Raw genomic sequence first — 18,679 nt, 5'->3', positions numbered from 1 at the left:
TGTGTGTGTGTGTGTGTGTGTGTGTGTGTGTGTGTGTGTGTGTGTGTGTGTGTGTGTGTGTGTGTGTGTGTGTGTGTGTGTGTGTGTGTGTGTGTGTGTGTGTGTGTGTGTGTGTGTGTGTGTGTGTGTGTGTGTGTGTGTGTGTGTGTGTGTGTGTGTGTGTGTGTGAGTGTGTGTGTGTGTGTGAGTGTGAGTGTGTGTGTGTGTGTGTGTGTGTGAGTGTGTGTGTGTGTGTGTGAGTGAGTGTTTTTTTTAACCGCGTGATTCTGAGCGGAACTCACCACCACAGCTACTGAGAAGCGAAGACTGCAGGACTCTACGCACGCACTCAGTTACTGATACCACTGACGACTAATCAACCGGTGAAGGAAACCAAATACAAAGATCTAAGAAAAACACAATTTAAACAGGAAACAAACTGATAGCTGTATGGATTGTGAATATAAAAAAAAAATGCTTTTTTTTTTCAATAACATGACTCGACCATTTTTTTGACAAGACATGCACGTAACTCGGTTATTTTGGCAAGAACACGGAGATACAATTGTATTTTTTCATTGCCTTTTCTCCTGTTATTATTATTATTATTATTATTATTATTATTTATCATCTTGTTCATCTATTATTCATTTTTCGTCGTTTGGACGGGGGACGGGACGCGATCGATAGTTATTTATTATCAATTTTAAACCCGCTTGAAAACGCTTCGTAGCTTCGCAATGACGGAGACGCCTCGATAGTGCGCTCGAGCTTTTTCGGTTGGTTTTCAAACTGCCGAGTGTTTAAAGCGAAGACCCTCGAGGGCTGCACGGGCTGCACGGGCTGCACGGGGCGAGCGCAGAGAGAGCGCAGAGAGCCGGGGCGGCCGCTGCTTCTGTGGAAATCCTGACTCGGTTTCACTCGAGAACCCCCCGGTAAGAAAAGAAACGATTCTTTAAAAGCTTTAGCATTATAATTGTATATGGTTTTTTTTTGCAACCGCTTGTAATAATATTTTTATATAATTATAATATTATTATAAAATTGTTCTTATGCGTTGCTGACTAATTAATTGTGTGAATATTTCAAACTGACAAACAATGGTGTATTTCTAAGTTATGTTTACGGTAATGCAATGTTTAATTGTGTAATTAATTTAAAACACGGCATCATTGGTATTTAAAACACGCAGTTTATATTATTGGTATGTTTGTGTAATCATTACAAAATACATTTCAAATGTTCTGTTTTACTACAGTGCCAATATTATACGATCGTGACAATTAAACGCAGTTCAAATCGTGGAAGCGTGTATATGACGTCTGCCAGATTCATTGAGCGATAGTGTGTGTATGTGTGGTAGGTTGTTTGGTATTGATTTTAATATTTTATAATAATTTTATAATTGTATGTATTTTATTACTTTAACCCCCATCTCTCTGTCTCCGCCCCTCTCTTTTATTAGGCACCTCCTGATTGGCCTCAAAAGGGCGTGTCTTTCATTCCCCTCAACCCTTTCGGGGGCACCCCCCCCCCTGATGCTCTGGTCTTCCCCACAGGAGCATGCCAGTATCCCACAATGCTGCTGCTGCTGCCGCTGCCACTGCTACCGGTCTGGCTCCTGCGTCACTCCGTGGCTCTGTGCCTGATCCTGCTGCACAGCTCCGTTCTCATGACTTTCTGTTTCCACCACGCCTCCACCAGCTGCTCCAAGGGCTGCTACTGCTCCGAGGCTCCGGCAGGGGCTGGGGGCGGGCGGACGGTGCGCTGCAGCCATGCCAGGCTGGGGGAGATACCCCGGGACCTGCCCAACGACACCCAGAGGCTCTACCTGGACTTTAACCACATCTCCTCGGTCCCTGCCAACGCCTTCGAGGGGCTCCCCCTGCTGGCTGAGCTGGACCTCTCCCACAACGCCATCGTCAAGCTGGAGAGCGAGGCCTTCCGCGGCCTGGAGGAGCGACTGAAGCTGCTGGACCTCTCCGCAAACCGGTACAGCAGGGCTACAAACAGAGGGGACTGGGGTACAGTACAGGGAGGGAAATAGCACTCTTACTGCATAGCAGTTTGATCCATTCCAGGTTTTAATACCAGCTTGGGCACCCTGGAACAGCTTTGTTACATACAGAGGGGATGGGGGGTATATAAGACTCCCGTATAGCAGCTTCACTCATTCCAGGTTTTACTGTGAGCTTGATTAGCCCAGTGTGTACAGGTAGCAAGCACAGGTGTATCTTGTTAAACTCCTAGTAAAACCAGGAATGGATCAAACTGCTATGCAATGGGAGTCTTATTACCACCCATGCAGTGCTATTTGTAGGGGTGTATTGATTCATCATGATCCTTTCTTTACACGATATGTACCTTGTAATAGAGGTATGTATCATTTGCACTAGGATTAGAGCGGCCCAAACTGATTTTGCATTCCAAGCGAAGCAAGTGAAGAAAAGCTACTTGGGAGCTGTGATCATTGCTGTTCTTCAAAGTCTAAAGAAAAGCAGTAACCCTCAACAATCATCAATCAGGTTTTCCCAGATTCTCTTTAGGGGAGCCTGCCCTGAAGTCATCCACTGGCTCTGTGTTTTCCAGATTGCTCTGATAATCAGACAGCCTCCTGTAATGGGAGTCTTATTAACATCTGTTGAATTGATTGATTTTCTTTTGTTTCAGACTGATGTCTCTGAACAGGGAGGCAGTGGGCAGCTTGCGCTCTCACACCAACCTGTCCCACAACCCGTGGCACTGCGACTGCGAGCTGCAGCACGTGGTCCCCTCCCTGGAGCTGGAGCCGGCCTCTCTGGCAAGCATGGTGTGCGAGACGGCCGTGCCCGAGGAGCACGCCGGCATGCCTTTCCTGCTGCTGGCCCACGACGTGGACCTGTGCAACGTGGCCCGCAGAACCACGGATGTGGCCATGCTGGTCACCATGTTCGGATGGTTCGCAATGGTCATCGCCTACCTCGTCCACTATGTGTGGCAGAACCAGGATGACACGCGGCGCCACCTGGAGTATCTCAAGAGCCTGCCGGGGCTCCAGCGCAAATCTGAGGATTCCTCCACCGTCAGCACTGTGGTGTGAGAGGAGGCGGGCTTTGTAGGGGCAGAAACACAGGTCACGCTCCCCAAATATAGAATGTCCAATCATTTATTTTCACCCTCACCGCAGCAATTCCCCACACAGCTGCTCACCCTCACCGCAGCAATTCCCCACACAGCTGCACAGGAGAACTGAAGATTCAGCGGCTTCCTCCGATCCCATGACTGAGCCAGCTTCTTCTTCCACACCCAGGACCTCGAGAGCGGATGTGCGAGATTCCAGCCTCTGGACGACAAAGGCGAGCCCTGCAGGAGTCCGCTCTAAGCTCACTTGGGTGCCTGGCCAGCTAGGTTCCGCTGTATTGTGTTTCTACCAATGCAACGCTCCCTCTGGAATACCCAGCGAAGATCTGCGCACAGCCAGGTCGTGACCCTGCACTGCCCTGACTGTGTGACTCCCCCTGCACACCACGAGCTGTGCTTTTACCAGGGGAGACCCTCGGGGACCCCTGCACTGCCCTGACTGTGTGACTCCCCCTTTTGAACACATGAAACCTTTTCTTTGAGCTGTTGCCGTAACCCTAACCCTAACCTTCATTAAGATTAGGGTTTGGGCTGATTTAAATCTTAAGCTCAGTATTGGGATTTGCTCAGTTGGCCCATTCGCTAAAAAGCCCGGCCCGTCTTTCTGCAACCATTCCGGGAGCCCAGAGTGAAACTGACGCCATGTTGGATTTGCAGCAGGGTCCAGCCATGTGCTGTGCTACGGTGAGTTTGAGCCAAGAGCGCAGCCACCAGGAGTCAGTTTCCAAACCATGTGTTAATTCTGTACCTGTAACAGATGTTTGTCTCTGACACACAAAAATTAAAAAAATTACAGTCCCCCCCCCCCTCCCCCCATGCTTTTCCCATGGTTGTACTGTGCATTTTCAAAATGCTTTACCACACATCTGTGTTGTTTTACTTACCAATGCTTTCACTGTGCTTACTACACTTCGTTGTGCTTTTACTATGGGGAACCTTTATAAGGATGTGGGCGGAGCTTTTAAATTAACAGACCAAAGTGCCTGCCTGATGCCGCTACAGCACCATATATGACTGGCCCATATCTGGAATGGGTGGAGCCTTTGCCCTCTCCAATATTTCAAAAGTTCTGACTCTGATCAGTTTATCTCTTTCCGAAATGTTATCCTTTAATGACTGGGTGGTTTTTCTATAGAAGAGACTGTCTGGACAGGCTTCACATTTAAGTTCAGTTATTATTATTAATAATATTATTATTATGTAACCTATTGTATGTAGAAATAAAAAAATGACCAAAGGCTGTGTTAAACATTCAAGTCTTTCCAGCACTGACTGTAATCAAAACCAGGACTGGAATTCTGGATTGTCTTTAGGGAAGCCTGACCTGAATCCATAAGGTCCGATTCACAAAAGCTATGTGTCCAACGAGACGATGCTAGTCAGAACAAACCAAACACCCCCCCACCCCCCACACCCCCGTACGATGAAAAACCTTAAATGAATTCTCACAATAGGTGCACAGTACTATGAAGAGGATTTCAATTGCCTTAAAAATAATAATTCTAATAATAAACAGTGGGAACACAAAACAAAACAAATATTATGTTTCTTGATGATGGGTGTTATGCTCCTAATTAAAAAACAGTTTTAAATCACTTGTGTGTGTGTGTGGAGAATTATTGAATAGGTTGTATATGGCACTCAAACAAATCTTTGAATGTGACAACAGAAATTGCTTGAAAATGTAGCAACATTTAATCACGTAGGTTCCTATAACATAATTTAATCACGTAGGTTCCTATAACATAATTGGTAATGACCCCCCCCCCCAAAAAAAAAAATAGACTAAAGAAAACTAATGCAGGAGCAATGACAGACCCCAATGACATGCCACTTCAATTGATCTCAAAGCTACTCTTATAGAGACAGGGGTCAGGGGCACAGGTAACTGTCATTAGCACCACAATGCAATGCAATACAATACAATACAATGCAATGCAATACAATACAATGTGTCTTGTTATATAGCACCCTCCTTCATGCCATGGCATCCCAGAGCACTGTACAGAGTTCAAAACAGCTCAATCTATAATACACTGTAGCTACAACCGATGAAAGCACGTTCAGAAAAGTATGTTTTCAATTTAGACTGTAAAAGAATCCAGTGTTTCAAGCTGCCTGATGTCAGCCGGAGTAGAGTTCCACGAACCAGGAGCACGACAGCAAAGAGCTCCGGCTGCAGCTGATTTAAGACTTTGAAACAACGAGAACTTCAACATTTTCGGAACTCAGTGAACAAATAGGAATATACAGAGTTAGTAGTTCTGGGAGACAGGATGACATTAATCCATGAAGGACATTATAAATTACTCGCGAGTAACCAATGTCAGGGCCTGAGCACTGGAGTAATATGTTGAGAAAGGCCAGTATGAGACAGCAGACTGGCAGCTGCATTCTGAGCAACAACAAACGAGGAATGCAAATGATGCTTGTCATGAAGCTAGCCAGTGATTGGAGGAAAATGTACACCACTGCTTCAAACAATTCACAGCAGAAAATCAATTAGAAGCAGCTGGGATAGTGTTAGACAGGAGAGAGGGAGAGAGAGGAGGCAGTCTTGGTGTGGGTTACACTAGCAGGGCGATGCGAGGTGTGGGAGAGCGTTGTGTAGCACGCTCAAATCAGGAAAGAGTACTAGATATGCAGCTGCAATATTAAGAATGCTGAGCTGCTGGAGCAGAGAGAGAGAAAGGGAAAGGGAGGCTCTTTTAATCTCTGAAAAGCCTCCCTCTGATCTGGGCTGGTGGAGCAGAGAATGCGAAAGGATGGCTCTTATACTCTCTGAACAGCCTCCCTCTGATCTGGGCTGGTGGAGCAGAGAAACAAAAAGGGTGACCCTTATACTCTCTGAACAGCTCCACCAGCACAGAGCAGAGGGAGGCTGTTCAGAGAGTTTAAGAGCCATACACAGACATAGACACAAACACACACACACAAAGTTTGGTTTGCTCATGTAGAGCAGGCTAACCCTTATTGAACGGGAGATCTCAGGATTATTGATCTCCGCCTCCTCTCAGCAAGAAATCGACTCGTCTCCAAGGTAACGTGACGCTAACCGGAACACATCAAAGGAAATTCGTTTCTGTGGCAACCCAGTCCATTTTTATTTCCAGATGAATTCATCTTTTCTTTTCTTTACTTTCTTTGTGCTTGCACTATTCCTCCCAAACACGCTCTTTTCAGCGGAAGTATCGTTTATCAAGGATGAACAGACAGCTGGACGTGTCTCATTTTTTTCAAGGTCTTACAGTTGACGATTTAAAACATGTTCTGGATTCAAAGGCACACGACCCATGAAATAGTTTGAGGCCTGGAGAGAAACGTTACATGTGTCCAATTAATCAAATATTAGTGTAATTAAGTAGCTGGGAGTTCCGGTGGAACGAAAGCCACAAAACAGACACCGCTCTGTTTTTCTCCTCTCGTTATAACTCGCACTCCGTCTCTTAAATCGTCGCATATTTGAATAGATTTAGACGTCGTCGTCTTTGGTACCCGATCACTTCCTGTTATGTTGGTCAATTTAACTCTGTACTGATGTGACGTTCAAAAGCATGAGTTAGGACTGCTGAAAGAGACTGAGCCGTTTTATCAGACTTTGCAGGTATAACTTTAAGAATAACACAAAACAATAACCTTTACCCCTCTGAAAAACAAACATATTGTTACTGAAAAGCTTTGCAGATGTATTGGTTGGATTGTATTTTCTAATACATTTGCTCATGAAAGAAGAAAAGTTAGCCTGCCCCCTAGTGGAAGGATGCAGCTTTTCTTTTTCACAATCCAAGTATATTATTTAGTTTTAGTCCAGACTCGAGAGAGATTACAGATTGTACAATGCCACCTAGAGGCGATGTGTGTGCATTGGAGAAATACGGTGTGGTATCAAGACTTCAATTAACTCTTATGTTTTGGCAGTAATCAATTTGTCTCAATTTTTCCCTTGATTAGGTGATTTTTTCCCCCCTATTTTTTTTTTGTTAACCCAATCTTTCAGTATGTTAAAAACAACATCTCTAAGATTTGTTTTGTTTAAATACGACTTTCACACTTGAAAACAAAAAAAAGTTAATGCTTGCTAATGTATGTATCCATTAAAGGTGAAAAACTTCCACATTATATATGTAAAATATAGAAGGATAAAGGAAATTACATTGATAAATATACTGAGGGTTTATATAGAAAAGAACAGTACCTCATTACAACATTAACTAAAGCAGTAAATTACAGTACAAGCACATTAATTAATATATTTAAACAGAAATGAGTGTAGTTACCATGGCACCTAACTCTGCGATCTTCAGATCTGGTCTGCGCTAGCGAGCTGGCATCGCGCCACTGGTGATGCCTGTCTCCCATGATCCCTCGCGGCGCCGATAGTGCCAGTCATTCTGCGGAGCGTAAAGAGCCAGCGGGGCGAATAACAGCAAATAAAACAATAACAGCGTAATAATAATAATAATAATAATAATAATAAACATAAACACTCTTTAACCACCACACCCCGGAATGAAGGAAACCGCGGCGAAGCGACGGGAGAAGCAGCGGGAAGCGAAGCCGGAGAAGCAGCCGGAGAAGGGCCCCGAGCCGCAGGACGTGGAGATGCCGGAGGAAGACGCGTCCGCGGCGGGCAAGCCGCACAAGGAGCTCGATACTCTCACCCTGGAAGGTAAACGCCGGGGAAACCGAGGCGGAAGCAGGGTAGGGCAATAAAGACAATCTCAAAAACAGCGCATATTCCCTAACCGTCAGCGTTAAATAATTTAACCGACTGCATTGAACGCGCGGTGGCGGCGGCGCTGTCAGCAGCAATAGAAACACTGATATGAAGCTGCAGTAAATTCAGCAGCACGGGGGATCTATTCATCGGGTAATTAAATCACAGAGAGACACACTGGGGTAATAGGTATTATTGTTGTTGCTGGTGGTGATGCCAGGTTGACGTTGTTTATTTGTGTTAGTGTCACTTTTGTGTTTAATTGTATTAATTTAAAAGACAATGGTATGTGTCTATATGTATGTATGTATGTATATATGTATGTATGTGTTGGTCCACCTGTACAGGACACGGCATGTTGTAAACAAGCAATTCAGAATGTGACGTGCTGGTGTGAGATGTAACGTTAGACTGCAATTCTCGCCATGTCATTTATGGATCGGATTTTATTAAGACCAATTCGCAGTATAAATATGTTGTGAATGATGTTTTAAAACATAGTTATTAATATCAGGCTGAAGCAATACTGTGTGATCACACAGGAATCCGCATAGTCATTGTGGAACATGAAATGAAGCTGTACACTAGGAATGTGGCAGTAAGAAGTTTTAAAACTTATTCCTTGTAAATAATAATAATATTGACTGACTAAAAGCCATCTCCAAACTACCGCGCCATGCCATACCAATTTAATTTATACAGCGTCCTGATTGCCCTGAAAAGGCCAAATCAAAGTAATGTTTTAAGCTTAGATTTAAATTCTACTTGCAGTTAAACGTTTTGCCAGTCTAGTCTGTGCAACAGAGGCACCAGAAGCGACCAGGTACTCGGAGGGACCGAGAAACCGAGTGCCTGGTCTTATCTTTTTTAAAATGGTTTTCCAATTCCTTCTCCCTGCAGATATCAAGGAGCATGTGAAGCAGATAGAGAAGGCCGTGTCCGGGAAGGAGCCTCGCTTCGTGCTGCGGGCCCTGAGAGCGCTGCCCTCCACCAGCCGCCGGCTCAACCCCAACGTGCTGCACAAGGCCGTGTCCGGCTTCTTCACCTCCAATGCAGCGGGCCGGGAGTTCCTGCTGAGCTTCCTCGAGGAGGTACATGGGGTGAATACGCGCGCACGCACGTACAGGCAGTAATGCACACACTGGCAGCTTCCGACACGCGAGCACAGGCCTGTGTCACATCACACACACACACACACACACACGGCTCCTGTTGCATAGCAGTTTCACCCCTTTCAGGTTTTACTAGGCGCTTGATGAGCCCCAATGTACAGGTAACAAGCTCAGGTGTGTCTTCATAAACTCATCTTTAGACCAGGAATGGATCAAATAGCTATGGAATGGGAGTCTTATTTCCGTCCCTGAAGCACAGGCACCTGATCATTTTAGCCTCGATTTGGCCTGCTTACTGTTCTGAAATTACGATTACCATTCATTTAACTGCTGTGGCATTGTTTGTGGCTGTAATGTAAAGCTATAATGGGATCAGCCCCATGGCTCTTGAGATTCTCTTCTGGGAGTGAAAGTGTGGACTCATGTTTCCAGCCACAACATCTATGTTGCCAGCGAAAGTGGCAGAGTGTTATGTTAACTTCTCAAACATTCTGGCTAGTGCCTCATTCAGTGGCTTGTTCATTCTAGTTTGGCCCGAAGGTGTTTTAAGGAAGCCTTTGTGTTGTGGTTCTGTTTCCTGCAGCCGATGGACACGGAGGGAGAGGTGCCGTTCCGACCCAGGACCGGCAAGGCTGCCGCGGCTCCCCTCCTGCCAGAGGTGGAGGCTTACCTGCAGCTCCTCCTGGTGGTGTACCTGACAAACAACAAGCGCTACGTGGAGGTAAGGACTCCCCAGCCTCGCAGCCTGCCCCTCTGCTCCACACCGATTAATACCAGAGAGGTCCAAACCCCCCCTCAGTAGTGTCCCTTCAGAGCTTTTGAATCCAGTCCCCTGACAGCCTGCTGGGACTGACTGGCAAGTTGCGCTGTGGTGATGCAATTTATATGTGTTTCTACATGAACTAAAGACCACTGGTCTGTAAATAAACGATGTTCGAGTTCCTTAAAGGCGGTAGGCTGTAGCATTCAATGCTTCTGAAAAAAAAAAACTTTCTAAAATAAGAAACATCTAAGACATGTCTCTGTCTGTGTCTCTCTCACCCGTGTCTCACACTCCCCCCCCCCCCCCCCCCCCCCCTAAAATCTCTCACCCCCAGGCACAGAAAGTCTCGGATGAGCTTCTTCAGAAGATTAGCTGTCAGAACCGCCGGGCCCTGGACCTGGTAGCGGCCAAGTGCTACTACTACCACTCTCGGGTCTACGAGTTCCTGAGCAAGCTGGACATCGTGCGCAGGTCAGTGCCCTTGAGCCTCCTCTCCTCTCTGTCCTGTACATCCCCTCTATCTTTCCTCCACTCGAAGATGAGGGCTGCCTCTCTCCCTCTCCCTCTACTCTTTCTAAAATTGCAAGTTAGAATGATCTTTTCCAGCTTGACCAGTCTTACCAGCTTCACCAAAGTTAATGCAGCAAATATACAGGAGTATATTCAGTATACAAAATATTAAAAAACATTCTGTCCCTTATCCCCCTCCTGCTGTCCCGCCTCTTCCCCCAGTTTCCTCCACGCCCGGTTGAGGACGGCCACGCTGCGGCACGACGCGGACGGCCAGGCCACTCTGCTGAACCTGCTGCTGCGGAACTACCTGCAGTACAGCCTGTACGACCAGGCCGAGAAGCTTGTCTCCAAGTCAGTGTTCCCAGAGCTGGCCAACAACAACGAGTGGGCTCGCTACCTCTACTACACCGGTCAGTGAGAGTGTGTGTGTACACTACACCGGTCAGTGAGAGTGTGTGTGTGTACTACACCGGTCAGTGAGAGTGTGTGTGTGTGTACTACACCGGTCAGTGAGAGTGTGTGTGTGTGTGTGTGTGTACTACACCGGTCAGTGAGAGTGTGTGTGTGTGTGTGTACTACACCGGTCAGTGAGTGTGTGTGTGTGTGTGTGTGTGTACACCGTCAGTGTGTGTGTGTGTGTGTGTGTCAGTGAACTTCACACCACACACCACATGATGTGGCCAGTGTTGTGTGGCCACATACACCACACAGTGAGAGTGTGTGTGTGGCAGTACTACACCGGTCAGTGAGAGTGTGTGTGTGTGTGTACTACACACGGTCAGTTGTGTGTGTGTGTGTGTGTGTGTGCTACACCGGTCAGTGTGTGTGTGTGTGTGTGTGTGTACTACACCGGTCAGTGAGTGTGTGTGTGTGTGTGTGTTACACTGGTCAGTGAGTGAGTGTGTGTGTGTGTGTGTGTACTACACCGGTCAGTGAGTGGCAGTCACTTGTGGTACACCGGTGGCCAGTGGCCAGTGATGTGGTCAGTCACACAACACACACACCAGTGAGTGATGTGTGTGTGTGTACACACACCGGTCACACACAGTGTGTGTGTGTGTACACACAGTGTACAACACACATGTGACACCAGTGTGTGTGTGTGTGTGTGTGTGTACTACACCGGTGAGTGTGTGTGTGTGTGTGTGTGTGTGACTACACAATGTCAGTGTGTGTGTGTGTGTGTGTGTGTGTGTGTGTGTACTACACCGGTGTGTGTGTGTGTGTGTGTGTGTGTACTACACCGGTCAGTGTGTGTACACCGTGTGTGTGTGTGTGTGTGTGTGTGTGTGTGTACTACACCGGTCAGTGTGTGTGTGTGTGTGTGTGTGTGTGTGTGTGTGTACTAGGTCAGTGTGTGTGTGTGTGTGTGTGTGTGTGTGGTGTGTGTGTGTGTGTGTGTGTGTGTGTGTGGTGTGTGTGTGTTGTGTACTACACTAGGTCAGTGAGTGTGTGTGTGTGTGTGTGTGTACTGTGTGTGTGTGTGTGTGTGTGTGTGTGTGTGTACTACACCGGTCAGTGAGTGTGTGTGTGTGTGTGTGTACTACACCGTGTGTGTGTGAGTGTGTGTGTGTGTGTGTGTGTACTACACCGGTCAGTGAGTGTGTGTGTGTGTGTGTGTGTATACACCGGTCAGTGAGTGTGTGTGTGTGTGTGTGTACACCGGTCAGTGAGTGTGTGTGTGTGTGTGTACTACTGTGTGTGTCAGTGTTGGTCAGTGTGTGTGTGTGTGTGTGTGTGTGTGTGTGTGTACACCGTCAGTGTGTGTGTGTGTGTGTGTACTACACCGGTCAGTGAGTGTGTGTGTGTGTGTGTGTGTACTACACCGGTCAGTGAGTGTGTGTGTGTGTGTGTGTGTGTGTGTGTGTTGTGTGGCACACCGGTCAGTGAGTGTGTGTGTGTGTGTGGACCACACACACACACACCACACCGGTGAGTGTGTGGTGTACACACACACAGTGTGTGTGTGGTGTGTGTGTCACTCACACACACACACACACACACAACGGTCGTGTGGCAGTACCACTCTCCACACCACACACGGTGAGTGGGTGTGTGTGTGTACACTACACACACACAGTGTGTGTGTTCGTGTGTCACACAAAACCACACAAACACATGGTGTGTGTCACCACTACCAGACACATGTGTGGTGTACTACACACACACACTGTGTGGTGTGTGTGTCTCACACACACACACAGAGATGTGGCAACACACCACACACACACTGTCACAGAGTCACACCACATGACACACACACTTACTCTGATGGTGGCACACCACCACACACATGTGTGTGTGTGTGTGTCTTACACACACACACACCACAGAGAGTCAACTGTTTGGTCCGTAAACACGTTGGTGCGGGAGTGCTGTGTGTGTGTGTGTGTGTACTACCGGTCGGGTGCTGTTCTGTCTGTGTATCGACACTATAATAGGTACACGTGATGTATAACTCGGTCAGTGCAACTTCGAGACAGCTTCACAGGACCCGAACACCGGTCAGTGAGAGAGTCTGTGTGTGTGCTTGTTTGAAAACCAGGCTTCAATCGCTGATAATAGGTACATAGGAAGCAACTTCGAGTGCTCCAGGACTGAAGCACACATTTTTTATTTTGTGTTTATGTTCTCATTAGTATCCAACCTAGTAGATTCCACTACACCGGCGAGTCTCTCTCTGTCTTGCAGTGCCTGCATCTCTGCAAGTTACCTATGCTACACTTGTCTGTGTGTTTGTGTAGGTCTTTGTACTTCACTGTATTTCTAGAAAATCTGACCCCAGAGGCTGGTTGCCTTGTCCCATCTGCCTCCTCTCTCCCTCCCAGGTCGTATCAAGGCGATCCAGCTGGAGTACTCGGAGGCGCGGAGGACCCTCACTAATGCCCTGAGGAAAGCCCCGCAGCACACCGCTGTGGGGTTCAAACAGACTGTGAGTCACACCACTATACCAGTAACACTGTACACTGTCCGGTGCCACTATACCAGTAACACTGTACACTGCCCAATACCACTATACCAGTAACACTGTACACTGCCCGGTGCCACTGCCCAATACCAGTAACACTGTACACTGCCACTATACCAGTAACACTGTACACTGCCCGGTGCCACTGTACCAGTAACACTGTACACTGCCCCAGTGCCACTGTACCAGTAACACTGTACACTGCCTGGTGCCACTATACCAGTAACACTGCCCGGTGCCACTATACCAGTAACACTGTACACTGCCCGGTGCCACTGTACCAGTAACACTGTACACTGCCCCAGTGCCACTGTACCAGTAACACTGTACACTGCCCCAGTGCCACTATACCAGTAACACTGTACACTGCCCCAGTGCCACTGTACCAGTAACACTGTACACTGCCCCAGTGCCACTGTACCAGTAACACTGTACACAGCCCCAGTGCCACTGTACCAGTAACACTACACAGCTCCAGTGCCACTGTACCAGTAACACTACACAGCTCCAGTGCCACTGTACCAGTAACACTGTACACTGCCCTGTGCCACTATACCAGTAACCCCCTCTCTCTCTCTCTCTCTCTCTCTCGCTCTCTCTCTCTCTCCCTCCTCTGCAGGTTCACAAGCTCCTGATTGTGGTGGAGTTGCTTCTGGGGGAGATTCCGGACAGGCTGCAGTTCAGACAGCCGTCTCTCAAGAGATCTCTCATGCCATACTTCCTTCTCACCCAGGGTAACTAAGACTGCTGTCTCCCCCAGTGCGCACCCTTGTGTGTGTTTTATATACAGCTTGTTTACAGCTTGTTCACAGTGCTGCTTTTTTGATCCAGATCAAGAAAGACTGGTAGTGAGAAACATCCTGATATAATTGATCTTTTCTATTAGTTATTCACATTTCTATGTACTTTCATGATCTACATCTCCTTTGGTCAAGAATTTAATTTCGTTTTTTAGACATGTTAAAGCAGTTTGTGTGGAATCTATGGGGTTTGAGAAGTTGCCCTTCCATAACTTAAAAATATATATATGTATATATGTACGTATGTATATATAAATTGTGTTTTGTATGTAAGCACTCACACACACGCGCAGACACTTGTGTTAAATAAATATTCTGTTTCTTTTCTATGCAGCTGTGCGGATGGGAAACCTGGCCAAGTTCAACCAGGCCCTGGAGGAGTTCGGGGAGAAGTTCCAGACAGACGGGACCTATACTCTGATCATCCGCCTGAGACACAACGTCATCAAGACAGGTAAATACAAACCTGAGAGAACAGGGACACAGGCGCCCCTGAGAGAACAGGGACACAGGCACACACACACACACACACGAGCAAACAGGTAAACACATACCTGAAGCACCTGGTCTGCTCTGTCATAAAAACAGTTCATTTGTTTCCGTAACTTCAGTAACACTCAACAGTAAGTTATAAAGTGAAACTTGTAAGACGTTGTTCTTATTTGTTTTTCCTTGTGTTTTTTTGCCCCAGGAGTCCGGATGATCAGCCTGTCCTATTCTCGGATCTCTCTCGCTGATATTGCACAGAAGCTGCAGCTGGACAGTCCGGAGGATGCCGAATTCATTGTGGCCAAGGTGCGGGAGCGCTTAACTGGGACCCTGAATGGGTCTTACAATAGTATAATAGACTCTTATTTTAAAGGAACACTCCAGCACTGATAAAAAAAAAAAAAAAAAAAAAAAAGGACTTTGACTTTTTTCCGCCCGGGTCCACCGTTAGGCTCTGCCTGCACTAGCTCCGGTCGTAGTTGGTGGCCCCGCCCAGGCAATCCGAGACGGCGTGATCGAGGCCAGCATCAACCACGAGAAGGGCTACGTGCAGTCCAAAGAGACCATCGATATCTACGGGACGAGGGAGCCCCAGCTTGCCTTCCACCAGAGGATCTCGTTCTGCCTGGACATCCACAACATGTCTGTCAAGGTAAAAAGCGTGGGCTGTAATACCGTTTCTGCACAGCAGGTGGTGCCAGTGTACTAGTGCTTTTTCAAGTTTCATTGTAAACTCTTGGCTGCTTGTTCTTGTTGCAGGCTATGCGGTTCCCACCCAAGTCATACAACAAAGACCTGGAATCTGCAGAGGTGAGAGAGTGTGCAATTTCCATTAAAACAGATTCATTATTTAAACCTATTGTGTACAAAAAAAAAAAAAAAAAAAACTTCATTTTGTACATTTTTGTACAGTGCAGTTAAACCTCCTTTCAAACCAGTGTATATACAGTCCACGTCGGCCTGGGTCCTGGAGTTTCTCCATATGTAATATGCGTCCTGTCTGTTCATTTTTTAATATAATGCTAGGCTTTACTGGGAATTTGGCACTTATCGCTACTGAAGGGATAAAAACTGTTAGATACTAGTGGATAAGTGACACTGTCGTTTCCTGTGACTTGACTTCTGACTGGAACCGGATCGCTCATTCATTTGCTATCAAGTGCAGCTGGTCACAGTGTCACTTCACAGTGAGGGAGAAGTGGGGTTCTTGTTCACTTGGTTTTAAAGCTCAGGGTATTCAGGATAACAAGCTTGTCAGCAGCCCTTTTGTTGAGCAGAGATAGAGCAGAGATAGAGCATTGCTACACGGTTGCTTAAATTCATTAATAAAATTGATATTTTCTCAAAGCTCGACGACGGTTGATTTCTGTGTGAAACTGTGAGCTGTTTGTTGTTTTGGTTCACCGTGTTAATTCAGTATAATGTACATTTTGTTATCTTTTGCTATTTAAGCCGTCAAATTAGACAGTGCAAGCCAGTAATTAAAAGTATAGCCAACAGTTTGTGTTTGAATTGTTTTTGTAAAAATAACGCTGTAGTTATTTTATTAATTCTTATTTCAATCTAACTGTATGAGTTTGTACTGTAACTGCAGTTCTTTCAACCGTTTTCATGAGTCAACACTTAAAGCTGAGTTAACTGAGGTTGACTCTGTGTGTGTGTGTAATATAAGCGCTTGTTTTGAATGCTGACTGTGTATCCCTGTCTGTCCCGTGTCAGGAGCGACGGGAGCGGGAGCAGCAGGACCTGGAGTTTGCGAAGGAGATGGCGGAGGATGACGACGATAGCTTCCCATAATCCTCCAGGAACGCCCTCCTGCACGGAAACCTTTCTCTCTCTCTCTCTCTTTTCAGATCCCTTCTCTTTTTTTTTAGTCTTGTAAAGGAGTTGCAAATCAGACTTGTATTAATGTCTGTGAACTATAAACGACTCTTACATGCCGTTGAATCTGTGGTGTTGCCCTTTTGTTGAGCAGAGATAGAGCATTGCTACACGGTTGCTTAAATTCATTAATAAAGTTGATATTTTCTAAGGGTAGGCTGGTCATTAAAAAGGGAACTTTTTTCTAGTATGTATTCTCTTCATTCACTCATTTTCAACATATAAGCACACACACACAGATGCTGCTTCCTTGGTATTATTTTCAGAATTCACTAATCCGGTTCATTCACAGTCAGGTCGTGTTGACACAGTAAATTGTCCTGTATTTCACTGGATAAGGGACCTTCTCTAATTCACTGCTGTGAATATTTTGTGTTTTTTTAGGTATGTAAGTCAGACAGTGAAATACAGACAGTCTGCCCTCCAATACTGAATGAAGGCAATATGCACAGGAAGAAGAAACCAGACTTGAGCACTCAGCTCTGTGGCAGGCTGAGGTACTGAAGGTTAGCCTTGTGGTTTGTTACTGAGGCCTGACCTCTTGATGCAGGACTGGGGAGGGAGTGGGCGGTGCTGGGAGAGAATCCCACCCCCACCCTCCTCCCCGATGCTCGGCTCCTCGATTGATATCACTATGTAACACAATTTTTGTTCCTGGGTAGTAAGTGTTATTTCCTAATTGCTTATGCCTCGAAAGTATAGAAAATGGCTATTATTCCCCACAAACTTTGCTTTTGTGACCAGGACAGTGATATTTCAAAATATCACTATTTCTAGTGGGAAAACGGGCAAATGTGTGTCTTTTCGTTCACAGAAAGTCAGAAAAAAACAACATGAATCCAAATTAACATGTATTTATACTAAAGTAATACAAAAATGACTACAAAAGATTGAGAAGTGAGTAGTTTTTCCAGATTTACGATTATACTGTAAATTTGTTAATTTGGATTCATATGTTGTTTTTTTCTGACTTTATGTGAACGAAAAGACACACATTTGCCTGTTTTCCCATTGGAAATAGTGATATTTTGAAATATCAATGTCCTGATCATAAAAGCAAAGTTTGTGAGGAATAATAGCCATTTTCTATACTTTCGAGGCATAAGCAATTAGGAAATAACACTTACTACCCAGGAACAAAAAAAAAAAAAAAAAAAAAAATTGTTACACATTGTAATTCATCGTTGGTATTGTGTGAACTGGGAGGGGTTGCCCCATTGTATCATTAAACAATTAAAAAACATTTTCTTCTATATGCAGTGCGGCTTTGGGGGGGTGTTTTTTTCATGTTTTTAGACTGTTTTATTTATTTTTATTTATTATTTATTTGGTTCATTCATTCTGCAGTGCGCAATAGGGGAAGCATGACTAAAAGCTAAGGGGAAAAAAATTATTTTGATATTAGTGGGGGGGGATTCCTGGGCAATGAACGGACATGAAGTAAGCAGAAACTTTCGCTTTTGTTTTTAAAAATGTTTAGACTGGGACGGTGGGGAAAAAAACTAGAACGCTGTTCATGTGACTCACTCCTTTGTAAGGGTGGAACGTGTGGGTTCACAAAAGAGGTAGAAGATGCTAATACTTCATCACATGCTGCATGACACACAGCTACAAAATCACTGGGCACCAGCCTGCTGCCCTGAGATAGCAGAGTCCTGTACAGCTGTAACCAAAAGACTTGCATCACCTGGAATTTTAGGATCAAGACATTAGTAAACAAACAAACAAAAAAAACTATGAACATAATTTGTATCGCCATGTAATCAAATAAACTACAAAAGACTAGTGGAAGCAGATTTATAGATGTGTCCGTTTCTCATGAAGTATATTAAGCAGTATGTCATTCCATACGTTAACGTGATATTATTCAGAAGGTGTGGTTTGACTTTATGAAGCGATATTAGTTCATTCTACAGGGTGATGCAAAACGTCTGTCCACAGCTGTAGCGCAACTGCTCCAAACTACTGGCCCTTGTCATTCCAAGTCCAAAATTAGTCAATAGAACAGGCTAGGGAAAGGCTGGGTTCAGGGTGGGAATGGAAAGGCTGGGTTCAGGGTGGGAATGGATCCTGAAGGCAGATTCCATTAATTCCAATGTATTTATATAGCGCTTTTCAGACCGCAGTGAGCGCGTTACCTACCTGAGCGGCCCCGTGCCCAGTATCAAAACTGCAGGTCGGTTCAAACTGAAAGAGCTCCCCGCATCAAGAAGCAGTAAAAACGACAAAGTAACAATAAATAACTATAAAAATAATATAAACTAGAACTGACAGACAGTTTGAAGGCTCCCAAGCCCTAGTATCGGTGCCCGTCTAAGCGTGTTTATTTCTCAATGT

General features: G+C 45.6%; 2 protein-coding genes across 3 annotated transcripts; both read left to right on the top strand.

The window, feature by feature from the left end:
- Positions 1–273: 273 nt before the first annotated feature.
- On the top strand, positions 274–3,947 carry LOC121324570 (leucine-rich repeat-containing protein 3B-like). 2 transcript variants are annotated; one of them, XM_041266621.1, is made up of 4 exons: positions 274–914; positions 1,238–1,338; positions 1,445–1,971; positions 2,650–3,946. In XM_041266621.1, the coding sequence occupies exons 3-4, from the start codon at positions 1,559–1,561 to the stop codon at positions 3,056–3,058; spliced, it is 822 nt and encodes a 273-aa protein (XP_041122555.1). In that variant the 5' UTR covers positions 274–914; positions 1,238–1,338; positions 1,445–1,558; the 3' UTR covers positions 3,059–3,946. The 2 variants fall into 2 exon arrangements, with proteins under 2 accessions (XP_041122555.1, XP_041122556.1); XM_041266622.1 differs by lacking the exon at positions 1,238–1,338 and having other exon boundaries at positions 741–914; positions 2,650–3,947.
- A 3,491-nt stretch (positions 3,948–7,438) lies between these two features.
- On the top strand, positions 7,439–16,493 carry LOC121324568 (26S proteasome non-ATPase regulatory subunit 3). Its single transcript, XM_041266619.1, has 12 exons — positions 7,439–7,768; positions 8,717–8,907; positions 9,512–9,649; positions 10,026–10,162; positions 10,424–10,614; positions 13,033–13,136; positions 13,792–13,906; positions 14,307–14,426; positions 14,664–14,767; positions 14,958–15,113; positions 15,221–15,271; positions 16,181–16,493. The coding sequence occupies exons 1-12, from the start codon at positions 7,609–7,611 to the stop codon at positions 16,256–16,258; spliced, it is 1,545 nt and encodes a 514-aa protein (XP_041122553.1). The 5' UTR covers positions 7,439–7,608; the 3' UTR covers positions 16,259–16,493.
- The last annotated feature ends 2,186 nt before the right edge of the window (positions 16,494–18,679 follow it).

This window comes from Polyodon spathula, chromosome 12 (assembly GCF_017654505.1).
Source record: "Polyodon spathula isolate WHYD16114869_AA chromosome 12, ASM1765450v1, whole genome shotgun sequence".
Lineage (NCBI taxonomy): Eukaryota > Metazoa > Chordata > Actinopteri > Acipenseriformes > Polyodontidae > Polyodon > Polyodon spathula.
This window is presented reverse-complemented; position numbering and strand designations above follow the sequence as displayed.